Genomic DNA, 16,598 nt, shown 5'->3' with positions numbered 1-16,598 from the left:
ACACACAGCAAAAAAAATGTAATATCGATCAATGTAATTCAAGCTGATGTATGAAATAATGATGTAATAGCAAAAAGCAGATACAATATTACATCAATGGATGTAATTTTGTTCGCAAAATCGTAGTAATAGCAACAATCAATACGAAACTAACGATTTTAAATTGGCTCACCACTTTAGTAGCCTATTGGTCCCAAGCAAACGATTAACGTACCCTATTCTAGTCGAAATTCTAGTACTACACAATGTTTGTTTTGATTCGCTATGAAAGTTTGACAGATAAAATGAGGGGTTATTCGGTATTTCCTGTTTCGAGGGGTGAATCGATTAGCTTGGGACCGAAGAGAGTACCAGAGCTGAGCCAAAAAGTTGAGCACGTTATTTCGGGACCTTCTAGTCTTAGAGTTACCTCTATGGTAATAGTGTTGTTCGCAAGATAGCTTTGGGGATAAAATACACACTGGTAGCAGTGGCGTAGCTAGGGTAGGGTGAGGTTATTCCAGAACATATTCACCCACCCTGAAATGTGCTACATTTCTGAATTATCTCTATCCTCGATCCTCGCCGAATTCTCCTTTTTCATCCTTGGTCCATTTTTCGTGCCTTGAATCGTTGTATTGGGGCTCAATAGGACATCGAGTGCTTACCCACCATTGAATATCTGGATCCGCTCTACTTCCACCAAGTTTCGTTCACTTTCATTTCGGTGGTGTTTATCTTCCACCTCCTGTTCGATCCCTCGTTCGATATCGGTTAAATACAGTTTTGAGTCCTTATCCTGATGGTGTATTTCAGCGTGATCCTTCCTTGGTGGTTAACACCTTGCCGATCTTCCTTGGTTGGCCGGATGATTCTTCCGTGGTTTGCCCGTTATGCGTCCATTGGATGGCCTTCGATTACAAACCCACTAGCCTTGATTCTGTGGGATGAAACTCGCTCGTTGTTGGTATATTGCTGACTGATTCGCCTTCGTTTGGTGTTGCAAATGTCGTGGGATCATCGTGGTGCCGTTCCGGGTTCAGTAGACGTCTCATATTCGGTGAATGATCTATGTCCGTGTTCGGTGCATATCTTCAATTCGTGTACATTAGGGTGGGGCTTATTTTTCAAAATCGCTCGGGGAGATGTTTTTCCATGTAGAAAATGATTATTGGGACTAATTAAGTAACATATCACATTTAGACATTTAGAGGTGGCGCAAGGGGACTAAGTCCAAAATGTCGAACGATGAGCTTTTTCATATAAAACATAAGCTTCTCTAAGACCAAGCGCACCAGTGCTTAAGTAAATGCGTGTCTATTATGAGTACGCAAGGCGTTGCTATTATATTAAACTACCCATTTTTGCACCGGTCGTTGATAAAAGGGTTTCCAAAGTACCTCTCTGTTTCCACACCGGTGGTTGTCAATCTAGTTACTTCGCATCGTAGTAAAAACAAACGATAATAACAATTCAAGCTGAACATTGCATTGATCGATTCTCTTCGTCGAATTTCTCTTTCGTTAATAACTTGAGCACAGAACCGTTTCTTGTTGAGTTTGTCGTATTAGATGCTTTATAAATCGATATGTGTGCTGAAAATAGCTGTGAATGTTTTTACATGGTCGTGGTGATACAAAGAGAAAGTCGACGAAGAGAATCGGTCAATGTTACTTAGGACCTAATGCATTGTTCAGCTTGAAGTGTAGTAAATATTTGATTGCAATAGATGATTCTAAAATTTTTGTGGACTCGAGTGACGATGAATTCGACGAACTTGTATTCGCCCAGCAGGTAATGTGTCATGCACTTTCAACGGCAGCAGCAGAATCAGGGGAAAAACATAGAGGATCTCGTCCTGGAAAACGACCAATCATAAACAGGTTTGCGGAGGAAGGAGCTCAACGGCTATTCGACGGCTATTTTGCAGAAGAACCAGTATATACGAGCGAACAGTTCCGAAGACGCTTTCGTATGCGTAGGTGTTTGTTCTTGCGTATTGCGAAAGCATTGGAGCGGAACGAATATTTCATCCAAAAGCCAGATGCAAAGATTTACGTTGTTTTCCGATATTTACAGTGGAAAAGCTCCTCCTGTGGAGTATGTAATTAACGGTCACATCTACAACACAGAACACTACCTGGCCGATGGAATTTATCCACCATTGTCCACGTTGGTTCAAACGATTCCATCACCCGTTGGCAATAAACGAAAGGTATGTAGATATACATATTCCTGCTTTCGTTCGAATCGTATACCATTTTTTTGTGTGGAAAAAGGGTTCGAACGACAACGAGAATATGGGTGTTAAATTTTCATTGCTAATATTTAATTTTTTAATTTATTGTTTCTTTTCAACATAGCACTTTGCTGAAATGCAGGAATCCGCGATAAAAGATGTAGAACGCACCTGACTAGTCGATTTGAAATTATTAAAAACCCTGCCAGACTCTGGAATAAGAAAGAGTTGGGATCAATAATGCGCACTTGCATTATTCTCCACAAAATGATTATTGAAGATCAGAGAGATTGTTCAACGCCATTTGATGGCAACACCTCGGCCAATACTAATCCTGTTCTATCGACGGGTGAAGTTGACTTTGGAGCATTTCTAGCACGTTTCGATAAATTTCATGATACATTTCTTCAGTCGCGTAACCTCACTTTTTACCTGTTCAACAACTTTGAAAACGTTATGTAGGGTCATTTTTACATTCAAATAAGTTTCAAATGACACAGGGTCTTCTAGTTTCACTGATTTTATCGATTGGTACCAATATTGTTTTGTTTGTTTAAGTTTTGAAAGTTGTTGAACAGGTAGATTGAGGTTAGGGCGCCGCCACTGCATTTCTTCATAACCAGCTACAAAACGACTTGACTGAACACCTTTGGAAACTGAAGGGAGATGAGCAATAATAAACGAGGCTTGTTCGTCTTATATCGTTTGAACTTACCTGTTATATTTTTCTTTAAACAATAAATTCTGAAATCTAGGCCGTCCAAACCAACAGACTTCATCATCAAGATGTTAATGTATTAGTCCTTTGAGCTAGACCTTAATGCAGGCGAGGGTGGGGATACTTAGTCCAGAGGGAGACATGGTACAATAAAAAAATGACATGAAAAAAGTGAAGTTTTACGTCATTGAAGGTAAGCTCTACACAGCAAAAAAGTTGTTGAATATTACATCGAAACTGCTGCAACCAGGTCAATCCATCGGTTGTGTAATATCACATTGTACAATGTACATCGGTTTTGCGAACAAAATTACATCCATTGATGTAATATTGTATCTGCGTTTTGCTATTACATCATTATTTCATACATCAGCTTGAATTACGTTGATCGATATTACATTTTTTTTTTTGCTGTGTAGGATCAGTTTCATGAATTGACAAATCCCGTGGTTGCCTGGGTCCATCTGCAGGTCACAACTCCGAATTAATTCTGATAAGACGGTTATGAGCGGTTTTGAAAAAACCAGGAAGCTCTAGAATCAGTTTCATGAATTTTCCAAGGATGTTCTGGATCTTCCGGTGGACCATTCCGTGGTCCCCTGGGTCCATATTCAGGTCACAACTTCGAATTCATTCTGATAAGACGTCCATGAACGGTTTAAAAGAAAACATAAAGCTCTAGAATCAGTTTCATGAATTGATCACTTTTACAGATGTTCCGGATCTTCAGGAGGGCCATACCGTGGTCTCTAGTGTCCATATTCCAGTCACAACGCCGAATTAATTCTGATAAGACGTCTAGGAGTGATTTAGAAAAATCCTCTGAGCTCTAGGATCAGATTCATGAATTGACCACTTTTACGGATGTTCCGGATCTTCCGGAGGACCATCCCGTGGTCCTCTGGGTCCATATTCAGGTCACAACTGCGAATTAATTCTGATAAGACATCTATAAGCGGTTTCGAAAAAACCGTGGAGCTCTTGGATTAGTTTCATGAATTGACCACTTTTCGGATTTTCCGGGTCTTCCGGAGGATCAGACTCGTGACTTTCCGGATGCTAAATGTTCCCAAAAGGTGGCAAATTTTCTGTATAATAACTTTTCAGAAGACACCAGGAAGTTATCTCTTCAAATTACCCTACAATAATGGCGGTAAGCTCCAACTCGGATTAACTTTTAATACCGTCCCTGTTTGTATGATCTGAAAAATGTTTGCTCAGAGTTATGTTGATTAACTCTGATGTCGACATCAAACCAGCCGGACATTCTTGATCGAGATTTAATCCGAGGATAATACCGGTTGGAGCTTACCATCATAAGAGTTTGTCCCCAATTAGCTCTAATCGCATATGCTATACGTGTATTCGTTAATGCCGGTTCCCATAGTGCGGTCCCGCTAGACGAGCTTCGAGATTCGTAGGAACCTTTTGGCGTTTCACACTTGTTTTGTTTTGTTTCTTCGAATAGCAACGTTGGATCGGGTTGGATCGGGTTGCCAAATCAGCACACCCACTGTTCACCGAAACGGTAAGTTTCTATTTCCCAACCAGTTTGGCAACTGCCGGTGCGGTGTCGTGTTATGATGGTGGTTGGTAAATTGCGTTTAACAACGCACCAGTGCGCTTAGTCTAAGTAAACACGTGATTTTGTGATCCGTAAGGGCGAACATTTTGTCCATTTTTTGCGATATCTTCACTCGTTCTTGAGATATATGGCATAGCGATGTTCCCGCATATGGACTTACGCTTACATATTGATCAGCAGCCTTGTAGCACAAACGAAGTGACAGACGACTAACTGGCGAAGAAATCCATTAAAATAATGTGGTTCACTGTAATAGAATTTTCTTGGAAGCTTGTGCCATCATCCACCAGATGGGTTAGTTTTTTTGTTTTGATTTGAACAAAGTTGATTTTGTGTACAATGATTCTTTGACAGTGTGCAAAGAGTGCGTATCATTTTGTCATTTTTTTATGCATTTCAGTTTTGAGTAGTGTGAAAGAGATAGAACCAAAACATTCTAATACATTTGGTGAAAATGCTAGTACAATCCAGTAGTAGTGTTGCCATGTGGTACATTCCAGTAGTAGTGGTGTTGCCATGTGGTACACTGAAAAATTGAAATAGCAGGTTAGTCACCAAAGTTTTCGAGCCGCTCCGTCTGTCACTTCGTTTGTGCTTGTAGTGCTATATGCCGCGTAAGTAAATATGAGAATAGGACAGAATAAGAGAGAATGGAAGAGAAAGAGAGATAGAAATCAAGAAAAACGAGAGGAAAAGGTAAACTCTCTCTAAATATATATTCAAGCGAACAACGAGCTAGAAAAGGATTTCTAGTTATGGTAGCACTAAAATGTGGTCGAATAACCTAGATACTCTCTGGGGGAGAAGGAGCGTTGACTGTATTTGAAACGTTATTATGAATACTTATCAACAATTCAGTGACCTCTTACTCCAAAGGGCCTTAGGGCTCGACACCTTAGAGAAAATAATAACAATGCGTGATGTCTAACATTTTCGTCAATCATGCACGGCGAATGAGAACGACCCAAATTTGAGTTTAGTTCACTCATAATCGCCAAAAGTGCAGGAACTCAGCGATGAGTAAATTTGCCTAATGTTTTCCCAAATTTTTCCAGGATTTTCCAGGGAAAATTCCCGAATTTGAGAAAAGTAAAGATTGGATTCACTCAGTCTATTGGTACTACTTCGAGACTGAATAAAATTTTCGTCAATTTCCTCATTTTCCGGCAAATTTTTAGGTTTTCCACAGAAAACAATGAGACAAATTTTACTCATCGCTGAGTTCCTGCACTTTTGGCGATTATTAGTGAACTAAACTCAAATTTGGGTCGTTCTCATTCGCCGTGTGCAGCTAAAAAAGACGTTTTTCTCAGTAATAAGACATATTTCAGCAAAAATAATAATAACCAATGAAAGTTAAGGGTTTTAACATGTAAGTATGTAGACAAATTTATACACACCTATTGCAATTGATCTGAAAAATAGCCTTTTTGTACAAAAGTAAGCGGTATATGGGGCATGAGCGGAGACTGGTTCATTGATGGTACTCTATGAATTTGTCTTAGAAGTCTCTGGAAGTTCTCCAAAAGGTATGATTAAATCAACTGATTAAACGGCTCGTTCTCTAGACTTTTATTTGTATGACCTTGGAGAACAGGAATGTAGAATTGCAGAAGACTTCAGAGGTCAATCCAGCATGTCGAAGTTTTCAATAAACGCCTGAGTACCGATCCAATTGTGGTTTAGAGGTCATGATAGGAAGTCTTCCTGAGCTGTGCGATTAGATCTTCGGGATATCAAAAATACATTGGGATGGCGGGTCTGATGAGTTCAAGTTATTTAAAAAAATAATTGTTCTGAATATCGTTTAGATGCCTTTAAAAAAAATTACTTGTAGACAGTCAATGGAGTTGGTCTTAAAATTTCCTCGAAGTTCTGAAGAATGGTTCATTTCTGCACGTTGACATTTGAGTAGCCTTGATTTGTATTTGATATGGTTGTACGTCGAGGGAAGACGAAAGGATCAACACTGACGCCGGATTTTATCTAGGACATTTTCAGGGTAGACCCTGAAGAGCGCTTTGAGGCTTGACGGTTCTGATGGAATTCGGCGGAGAAACATTCACAATACTTCCAAGGTTTGTTGATGTCTTGAAAGATAGCTTTAGAAACATGTTGGGAACTATTTACAGAATTTTTGGCAAAATCCAATCGTCTTTTCTTATATAAAGAAAGAAGGATTATTAATTTCCATTTAATTCCACTACCTTATTTGCTTATCCTTGACAGATTTCTGTAATGTCTTGTACTAATACTCGATTACAAGACACTGAATAAGTCTGCACATTGTAACCGAAATACGCGTATCTGTCAAGGATAAGGAAATAAGGTAGTAGAATTAAATTTAAATTACTAATCCTTATCTCTTTCTTTATACATGTATTCCAAAAATCTCTTTAATAAAGAATTAAAAAAAAAAACATGTATTCCACTAAGATGCCCACAATCATCAGGATTCGTATTTTCTTGCTCGAGGTTCTTTGGTATTGCTAACGTAGTGTGTTGTGTACTCGACAATAAGCAGATTTGTTTGGAATATAAACCATTTGAACATTTCTCTCCTATACCCAATCTGCATTGTTGGGTTTTACGGTTAATAAATTAAAAATCACAAATTAAAGATTGAAGATATGCTCGATTGATTGACGTAACATTTTAACTTTATTGTAAAAATAATATGATGAGACAGACACAACAGATCTGGCAAGAATAAAATTGAATTAATGTTGAAACATATTGATTTTGTGAAGAGAAGATTTGCCTAGAAGACTGATCGGAGAAGTTATGACAATGATTCTAGTTAAAATGCGTCAAAATTTAGTACTCGTACATCGGTATAATTACGTATTCTGGATCCACAAATGTTACTTGCTTCTTGGGTTTCAAGACGGGAACAGTAACAGTGTCCTTTACTTCTGGCACAACTTGTGTATGGCTGTCGTCAATCACTGCACTTTGGTCTGGTACTATTTCCAAAATAGATGGAACTTGACAGAAGCCGTCGTCATCTTCGGGTTGACTTGATTCTACCACTTTCATGTAGTTTGTGTAATCGATGTACTCTTCTGAATCGGCATTGACTATCACACTTGGGTCAACGGCTACCGCCTTAGTCAGAATGTGTTTCAAATATGGTTCGTCATCATATAGGGATAGGATAAAGTATTGTTCGAAGTTAAAGCCTGTTGATAAGCTCTCTCCTAGCTCAACCAGTGTGGGATACTCTCCGCTCTCTATCTCTTCAAATCTAGTAAATAACAATAAAAAAAAGAATAGGTAATAATAAACAAACCAAACATCAAAGTTAACAATACTTACCGAGGAAACAACTCCCAAAACGATTTCGCGCGGCTGCGGAAAGTTTCTGTCTGAAAAATATTCTGGTTAGACTAAGTTAGATTCTAAGCCATCGACAGACATGCCATCCATTGATGTACTAGTTTAAAGGAGTACAACCAACCGGTGGAAACTGACGATTTTAAATTGACCAAGAAGGTCCTGAAGAAACGTGCTCAACTTTTTGGATCAGCTCTGGTACTATCTTTGGTCCCAAGCTAATCGATGCACCCCTCGAAACATAGGAAAATCCACGGGGCCCTCATTTTATCTGTTGAACTTTCATATCGAATCAAAACAAACAAAGTGTAGTACTAGCGCTTCGACTCGTATGGCGTACGTTAATCGATTTGCTTGGGACCAATAGGCTAGTCAAGTAGTGAGTTAATTTAAAATCGTTAGTTTCCACCGGTTGGTAAAACGCTCGATTTTCAACTTTTTACCTAGTGGACGAATTTTAGTCAAATTAGTGTCACATGATTGATCTTTATTACGACTAAAAATGAGCAAAATTTCAAGAAGTTATGTCCATTTTATTTCAAAAAAATAAGCTTTTTCAAGAAAAAGGAATTTTTCTTCAATTGCTCTAACTTTTTGTAAATTCAATCAAATATGCGCAATACTGAGCCAATAATTGATAAATGTATGCTGAGTCAGCTGCCAAAAATTCAGAGACGTATCTTCTTAACTAGTGCTTTTAGAGCCGTTTTTCTAAAATTTAAATACAACTGTTCAATTTTGAGATACACTGTATATTCAATCTCAATTGCTTATACTTCAACCATCTACTTAGAGAATGAAAATCTTCAATCAAGTGTAAACGGCATCATCTAAATCCTTAGCTGCAATGAATAATACAGTATCATCTGCAAAAAGATTAATGTTGCAAAATCGTAAAACACGTCGCAAGACATTAATATACATAATAAATAAAAGGGCCCCTAATTAGGGCACTCCCACAGCACTGGAAACATAAACATGAAAAACAGTCCGTTGAGTTCTGTCAAACAAATAGCTTTCAAACTATGTATATGCAGTACTTGTAATTCCAAAGCGCTTGATTGATCGTAACAATAAAAGCCTACAAATTGTTGCCAAAGCGCGTTTTAGATTTTGAAAACAGGAACCTCAGCTAGCAGCAAAACTAGCTCTGGAATTAAAATTGAGGAGCTCGACTAGCTCTTTGCTTACTGAGTATAATATCGTAAATTCTGATTGGAGAACTGTTCATTCCCAAATAGTTTTCCTTAATGTGGTGTTAACACGACTATCGAACGGGTGCATTGCGTGAAAGACTTAGGCGTTTTTCTAGACTCAAAGCTGACATACGCAACAGTCTTATGTTGAGACTTCTACTTCTTCGAACTAATTATAGCTTAGGGAGCGCTATTTACGGCTTGCAGCGAGTGTTCAACCGAGTAGCGTCGATGTTCGATTTCCACTTGACACGAAATATGCTTTTTTGCTGACGCCCAACAGCTAAGTGTAAAATTTAAAACTTATACATTTTTAGTAACTTGACAATGCTTTCCTAGTTATTTTCGTTTGTAACTGTAGTATATGTAGTCTGTATAATCTGTACTTTTTTTTACGACACATCATTGGGACTATTTCTAGTATGTCTAGTCTACACATACACAGCCAGTACTTGAAAGAATCCTGGAAATGATAGAAATACATCTATCATTTTCTTGTCATTATTAATGCCTGCTGCACATCAAGGATGCGAAACAAACAATAAAGCGGCCAGGCCTACTGTGTAGGGACTATTTCTAGTCTGTTGATGCAAACATAACAAATAAACATCTGTGCGGATATGCTAGCGCTAGTGTACTAGCCTACTAGCACGATTTTCAGTTGCTCCTGAAATCTCATGCTGGTAGACGCTGATGTCCTGTTTACCTGTAAGGTTTTTTGCTAGCAGCTAGCGAATTAGCGCTAGTGAAATAGCATAAGTGTAAACACCCCATAAGCAATTAGAATAAGAAAGTTAAAGTAGATACATGACAGTTACCAGTATGCAACCTACGGATTACTCCGTTACAAACGCAACGCAAATTTTCCACATTTGAAATATCTCAACACAATAATCGCGGGAACTATCAAGCACCGATCAAACACTACATTTACTTTTTCGCAAATAACAAACCAATTTTATTACTTCCATCATAACCAAGTCTGTCCTTATTGGAGAGTTGTATAGATTTTTCTCCTTTGCTTTACTTAAATTTTTTGTTTTTATTAGTTAGGTAGGTTCCGAATCTACACGTTGTAGTTTAATTTTCATACCTGTGATAATGACATTTTTACCTACACTAATAAAAAGTCAAAGATTGATTTTATGTGCCCCATACATGAGTTTTTGCAATATAATCAACAAATTTTGACACATGAAATTCATGTGTACTTCTGAGTGGATTCTGTTTATGAGTAATCACATGAAAATCGTGTGGAATTTCACATGGAAATTCGTCAATAAAAATATGTGGTAGTGTGCTTGAAACTATTTCTACAAACGTTTCCATTTCCTCGTCGTTTTTGGAATCGAGAAACAGCTGATGATTCGTCCCGATAATTCCTGGGAATCGGGAAATACTTTTATTCAGCGAACAAATAGGTCAATCAAAATATTAAATTTATAACTTCCTGAAGTTTATTTAATCTTTACAACTTTCCACTGAAATTTTCTTTCATGATACCGGTTCTTACTGGATATGTACTTCGATGTTCGATGGGCTTTGCTCGAAAGGTTCTTCCGTTTTCTCCCGCCAGTTTATTTTTCAACATCCCTCTTCCAGAGTGTTATTGTGGTTCCATTAGCTACAGGAAAACTACAGGAACTTTCAAGAAGTTCTGAACTTCAGAAAAGTGCAGCTTTTACGGTAGGTTTGCAGATATGAAAGATTAAGTTTCGATACATTAAAAACAATTTAAATAACTTCTGTTATAACTTCTTGCTCTGTTCCAGACCCCGAGAGTTTCAGGAAAGTCCAGAGAACTTCCATAAACCTAAGGAAACATCAGACAACTTCACAAGAACTTCAGGGAAATTTAATGGTTTTCTGGACAGTTCCATTCGTTTCAGGAGAGTTCTTTAACTTTACGAAAGCTATGAGAACATCAGAACAGATCAATTAATTTCTATAAAATTGCTGAAACTTTGAAGGAATTTCCGAAAACTTAAGCAAAGTTCCAAGAGGCTAATTTCAATAAAATTGTGAAAGTATTTCAGAAGTTTCGAAATCTTCATGAAAGTACAGAGAAGAATAAAGTTTTTCCAGTAGATTCATTATAATCAAGAAAGTTTCAACTACCTCGGGGATGATCAGAAGTAAACTTCAAAACAGCCCCATTAACTTCAGGAAAATTGCAAGAAATTGAAACTTCAGGAAATGTTGTGCTAACAACATCCCCAAAAACTCTTTTTCTTCTGTGTTGCCCCTGATCTACTCCATCGTACCGTGCTTCAAAAGGTGAACCACTAGAGGTCACTACTCGCCAACGAACTGGTGTTGCATTTTTTGTAGGTCTTCCTCTGCGTTTGATAATTTTCTTCCCATATACAACCAAGCATTTACAACTACTATATGCCTGGTTAAATGATAGAAAATCCGAACGTAATATTGTTTGGTGCCTGGTTGAATCCAATATAAAGCCACCAAATATTGTTTAGAGCAAGTGGGAGTTATGGGATGTTATATTCTTGAACAATAAGTAGACGAGGAATAATTTTATACGCTTTCGGAAACCCTTTACTTCGTCTATCGGAAGCGCTCTGAAGCAAGATAAGATTATTATCCATCCATGTTACTGCGAATGCTATGTTGTCATCTGATATACGGCAGTTGAAGTTATTGTTATTGAACTTTTTCTGTTTTGGTCTATGCTTGCCATAAATTAGCTCTAACTCGAAAACTATGCCATTGAAGTGCGGTAAAAATCGGTAGAACTGTTTCAAACACACAGTTGGTACTTGAACGGGTCGGTTTTCATCTCTTTTTGCCAGTGGTGGCGGGGGGGGGGACACCCCTCACCATCCCTCTCCAAAGGGGGAGTTTGGTAAAGAGAGATGAAAAAACCGATTTTTAAAAGTTGTCCTAGTTCGCTATTCTAATATCTATATACAATCTTCACACTGCCGTACTCTAACGGAACTATCAACTCTATGCTTTCATCTACTCCATCTATCGTATAAAAATTACCACTACAGTCTGTTATTTGAAATTAGCATCTTCAACTATGTAAATCGTTGACTTCACGTAGAAGTAATACTAAAACATATAGTCAAAGTATTAAATAAAGATTAAAAAAAAAAATAATAATAATTATGCCTAAAGTTATTGTTGCCCCATGGGACGACCTCTGCCTCTTGAGTAGAAATAATTGCCAGACAATCTTTTTTGAACTTTCTTCGAAATTTAACAATTTTTAATACCTAATTGTTCTTCAAGCATTAGATTCCTATCGGCCAACCCTTGAAGCTTCTGTATAAGTATAGATTTCTTGTAAAAATAATAGAATTTTATTCTACTTTCGTTAAGGTGGCCATCTTGCCCCACTTTCCCCTAGTAATTTTCATTTAACCTTACTTGCTTGTCCTTGTCCAGTGTTTTGTACTAATACTCGACTATTAGTGCAAGACACTGAAAAAAGTTTGCGACGATATACGCGTATCTGTCAAGGATATGCAATTAAGGCAGTGAAATTATATGGAAATTACTTAACAGTCTGAATGTATGAAGAGGTCAAAAGTGGAACAATCGATTATTTGTCAAAGTCATATTCCAATCGAGCAGAAGACCTGTCAAATGGATAAGATGTCGCCGCTTTACCCAATTCTGTGTCTTTAGAAATTACTAATCCTTCTCCCTTTTTTATAACTGATTGTGTAAGCTAAAAAAATCCCTGATATGCAATCAAATTCCCTGCGATTTGCAGAAAGCCGGCGCTCTGCTGGGCCAGAAACCCTTGGCTAAACTGAAACGAAGGAAATTCTTTCAAACTCTCCTAAGGCAAATGCTCATTTCGATTCGATTAGGAATTTCATCTCATAAATCTAAGATATCACAAGCTAACGAAGATTTTTCTAGAATGATGCAAAAAATCTCGCACCGCTTATCATCACATCAGTTCATAAAACCATCAACTTACGCTTTTTTCCTCGTACGACTGATCTTGCTCCCAAATGGCATGTCCTTTGGTGGACAGTTGCTGATTGATAATACGGTCCTTTGCTTTGGTGTTGTCTACCAAAACCACATCCATGAAATTATCCTACGATTGAAATTAAAATTAGTTGATTTTATAGCATAAATCATCGCTAGATTAATTATTCCAACCTTTCTATCTACGTCAACCACATAGGCATGCAGGATCTTTTCGCTAACCAGCGAAAGCAATTCCCAGGAAGCTTCATGTGTCCACCAATGGCCGACTGGTTTCACATACGCCAAGGAAGCGCGCATGGACTGCGCCGGCGTTCTTCTGAAGCATTTTGCCAAGAACTTGACATCTTTCAACTCCATGAAACTCACCGTTCCATAGTCGATGAAGAAAACTTTTATCTTATTGTTTCTCAGATCTTCCACAATCTTAGCCCTGTGCCACATGCCGAGGAACAACGCTGCACAGTAAAATCCGACAACTACATTGGAAGGTTTTAAGCGCCACTCTTCGCCTTCAAGATATGAATAGTAGACATCCAGTTCATTCATCAGTTCGGCTATTGTTTCGGCATTTTCCTTGAAGTGGAACCACACGCGATTAGGATTGTGAACTTCGGTCACATAAATTTGCACCGATTTCTTCGGAATTACACTTTCCGGAATTGATGCGACTCTGATTGTGTCGGTTAGATTCATGGCATCTTCCGGAATTTCCACTGAGTTTATCAGCCTCAAGACATTATCCGGGATGGCCTCTTCGGATCGGGAATTTGGTGGAGACGAAATTTTTATCTTTTGCATTGAGTCCTTAACCTGCGCGAGCTTTTTGTCCTCGGTTACAACGAATTTTGGTCCTTCGTCTGAACTTTCGGATTCATTTATATCTGCCGTATCCAAGAAATCATATTCTCTATTTGAAACCTTTCGGGGAACGTCATGGTTTACTGCATCGTAAGTACTGTTTGCCGGACGATTATAGTTTGTACGATTCCGTAATCCGTTATTGTCGCCAGATTTGGCATAGAATTGACCATTACTTCTACCATAGTTGTTATTGGAAGCCCTAAGAGCAAAATTATATTCAAATGATACTATCACTGAACAGCCCACTTGGTAGTAGCTTACCGATTCGCTGGAATAACGTAGTTGTTTTTGTAAGGGCGTCTTCGTGAGTTCGTCTTACTGAGCTGGACCATATCGCGAATGTGTTGGTTGCTTTTCGTCACAACAGGTTCAACCAGTGCTGATGTGCCATAGCCTTGAACCTTGAATTAGGAATAAACAAAATGTCGTTATTATTCTCAAGGAGTTTACATGTACCAATTCTTACCGTGACGGTATCGGGCAAACTGCGCAGAAAATCATCGGCCGAACGGAATCCCAACCGCTGGTAGGGCAGATCGTAACCTTCCATCTTTTTAAAATCTTGAACCAGTCCCTTCACTGACATTCCAGCTGAGGTGCCGGAAATCGCGATCGAGCGGATTATCTGCTTGATTTCCTCCATCGTGTAGTTTGCCATCGTTAACGGAATCGGAACCTCCGTGTTGTCGTCACTAATAATAGTGTTTTATGGATTTTAGAACACTACCGCTTTTCCGTAAATAGGTAGGTACTTTACAAAAAAATAATATTTACCCGGTCGAGAAGCTTGATCCGATGAATACGATTTTGTCTTTTGTGTCGATGAATATCTGACTGCCTTGACTGCAGCGTACGAAGACTCGAAGAGGGCGAAGCAGAGAGCGAAAGGGAAACAAAATAAAAGGGCTTGTGTAAATTTTTACACTGATACAAAACATCGCAATGTTCGAATTTTTTGTCGGTATAGTCAAATGAGGCACAAAGAAAGGTGAAGCAGATCGCGAAATATGGTTGGATTAGTAATCCAAAAAAATCAACGTAAACGCAATTAGTGACATCACTAATTGCATGTATCGTACAGGAGTTTTACTCACACAACTTAACCGACTGCTTCACCTCGGTAATCCAGCTCATTGGGTATAGTCCTCTCTAGAGAGGGTCTACACCTAAGAGGAAGAGGTGACAATTGGCTTCTTCCTCTTTTATTTCTATCTCTATCTCTATCTTTATCTATCTCTATCTCTATCTTACGCACATGAAATCGGCCAATCAGGAGCTGGTTCACGTTTGACAGAAAAGTGGTTCATTGTCGCCCCCGTATTGTTACCTCTTCTCTAAGGTCTACACGCTAACTTCGGCTTTATCACCGAGTGAGTCGATCGTACTCACTTTCGTCCGATGTATCGAGTTGTCAAAAATTGAGTAAACGAGAAATGTCAAACTGAGTAAAAGTCACTCAGTCAACAAAATCCTGGACTTGGAAAAAATGTCAACCATGTTGGAGGAAACGTTCTAGAAAAAGGGCGAATGTTTCACTCAACACCGACGGAAATTCCTTGCGGTAAGTAGGAATTGCTTAGGGCAATGGTGTTGAACCATGTTCTGCTCCGGTAGAATGAATCCGGAGCAGACAATTTTCATTTCCTAGAATAAAATCAAAACAAAAAACCCCCACCCACAACTGAAAATATCGCTGATTTGGATTTGAATCAGTCTATGTGAGAACGTGGTTTACTCAAAAGTGAGTCATCAAAAGGCTACTCAATTTTGAGTAGCCCTACTTGCCGCTGAGATGAGTCCATTCGACTCAATTTTGAGTTGACCAGAATAAGCGTGCACGGTAACTCGCAGCAACTCAAAATTGAGGCAAATATGCTCATTTCAGTGGGAAGTATGGCTACTCAAAAGTGAGTAGGTGCGCTTTTACTCAATTTTGAGTAAACAACGTTCTCGCGCAGAGTGAGCCAAAACCACTCTGAGATATTTTCAGCCGGGAAGTTTGTTTTTTTTTTGTTCTGATGAAAAGTTGAAATTAGCTGCTCCAGATTTATTTAACTGGAGCTGAAGACGACTGAAAACCGTCTCAGCATGCAATTCCTGCTTACCTTAATGCATTTCGGCCTGTGTTATGCAATAATTGCGCCGTTTGCTAGATCGTTTACTCCGACACGGCTGATATTTTTTTTTCTAAGTCCCGGATTTGGCTGACTGAGTGGCTTTTACCTCGGCTTTTACTTAGTTTGACATTTCTCGTTTACTCAGATTTTGACAACCTAATGCATCAGACTGAATTGAGTACGATCGACTCACCCGGTGAGTAAGCTGAAGTAAGCGTGTGTAGTACTCTCACACTCAAAATATTTTTAAACCTAAATAGATTAAAAGTTACGCTAAATTGCAACTCTCCTGACCGACGCATACACACTAAGGCTGTGTTCCATTTGGCGAATTTTCACTTAAACTTGACAGATGGAAAATTTCCAAATTAGCCTGCTATTCCAGCAGACTTATATCTGACAGACAAGGAATCAATTTTGACACACACCTTCTCGAAAATTGGCCGATCAACAACAGAGGGATTTTCGAACATTATAATTTAGTTTCGAAGTGTCAAATTTAAGTGAAAATTCACCAAATGGACCACAGCCTAAGATTTTGTTTCCGTGTTCGGTAAATTTAACCGAAATTAGAACAGCTGAACGTTCGGTAAAA

The 16,598-nt window shown here is 38.6% G+C and overlaps 1 protein-coding gene and 1 pseudogene across 2 annotated transcripts; one reads left to right on the top strand and one right to left on the bottom strand.

The window, feature by feature from the left end:
- Positions 1-1,776: 1,776 nt before the first annotated feature.
- On the top strand, positions 1,777-2,895 carry LOC135701784 (uncharacterized; annotated as a pseudogene).
- Positions 2,896-7,167: 4,272 nt separating this feature from the next.
- Positions 7,168-14,740, bottom strand: tej (tejas). Of its 2 annotated transcripts, XM_065222670.1 has the most exons (8): positions 14,661-14,740; positions 14,353-14,578; positions 14,148-14,287; positions 13,197-14,085; positions 13,009-13,131; positions 7,840-7,889; positions 7,352-7,768; positions 7,168-7,290 (listed from the first exon to the last, which is right to left on the bottom strand). In XM_065222670.1, exons 2-8 carry the CDS (start codon positions 14,542-14,544, stop codon positions 7,242-7,244), a joined length of 1,860 nt encoding a protein of 619 aa, XP_065078742.1. In that variant the 5' UTR covers positions 14,545-14,578; positions 14,661-14,740; the 3' UTR covers positions 7,168-7,241. The 2 variants fall into 2 exon arrangements, with proteins under 2 accessions (XP_065078742.1, XP_065078743.1); XM_065222671.1 differs by having other exon boundaries at positions 7,200-7,768.
- Between the last annotated feature and the right edge of the window lie 1,858 nt (positions 14,741-16,598).

This window comes from Ochlerotatus camptorhynchus, unplaced genomic scaffold, assembly GCF_037179485.1.
Source record: "Ochlerotatus camptorhynchus isolate MF236.1 unplaced genomic scaffold, CSIRO-AGI_Acam_v1.1 ptg000176l, whole genome shotgun sequence".
Lineage (NCBI taxonomy): Eukaryota > Metazoa > Arthropoda > Insecta > Diptera > Culicidae > Ochlerotatus > Ochlerotatus camptorhynchus.
Note: the sequence above shows the minus strand (reverse complement) of the source record. Positions and strands in the feature narration are given on the sequence as shown.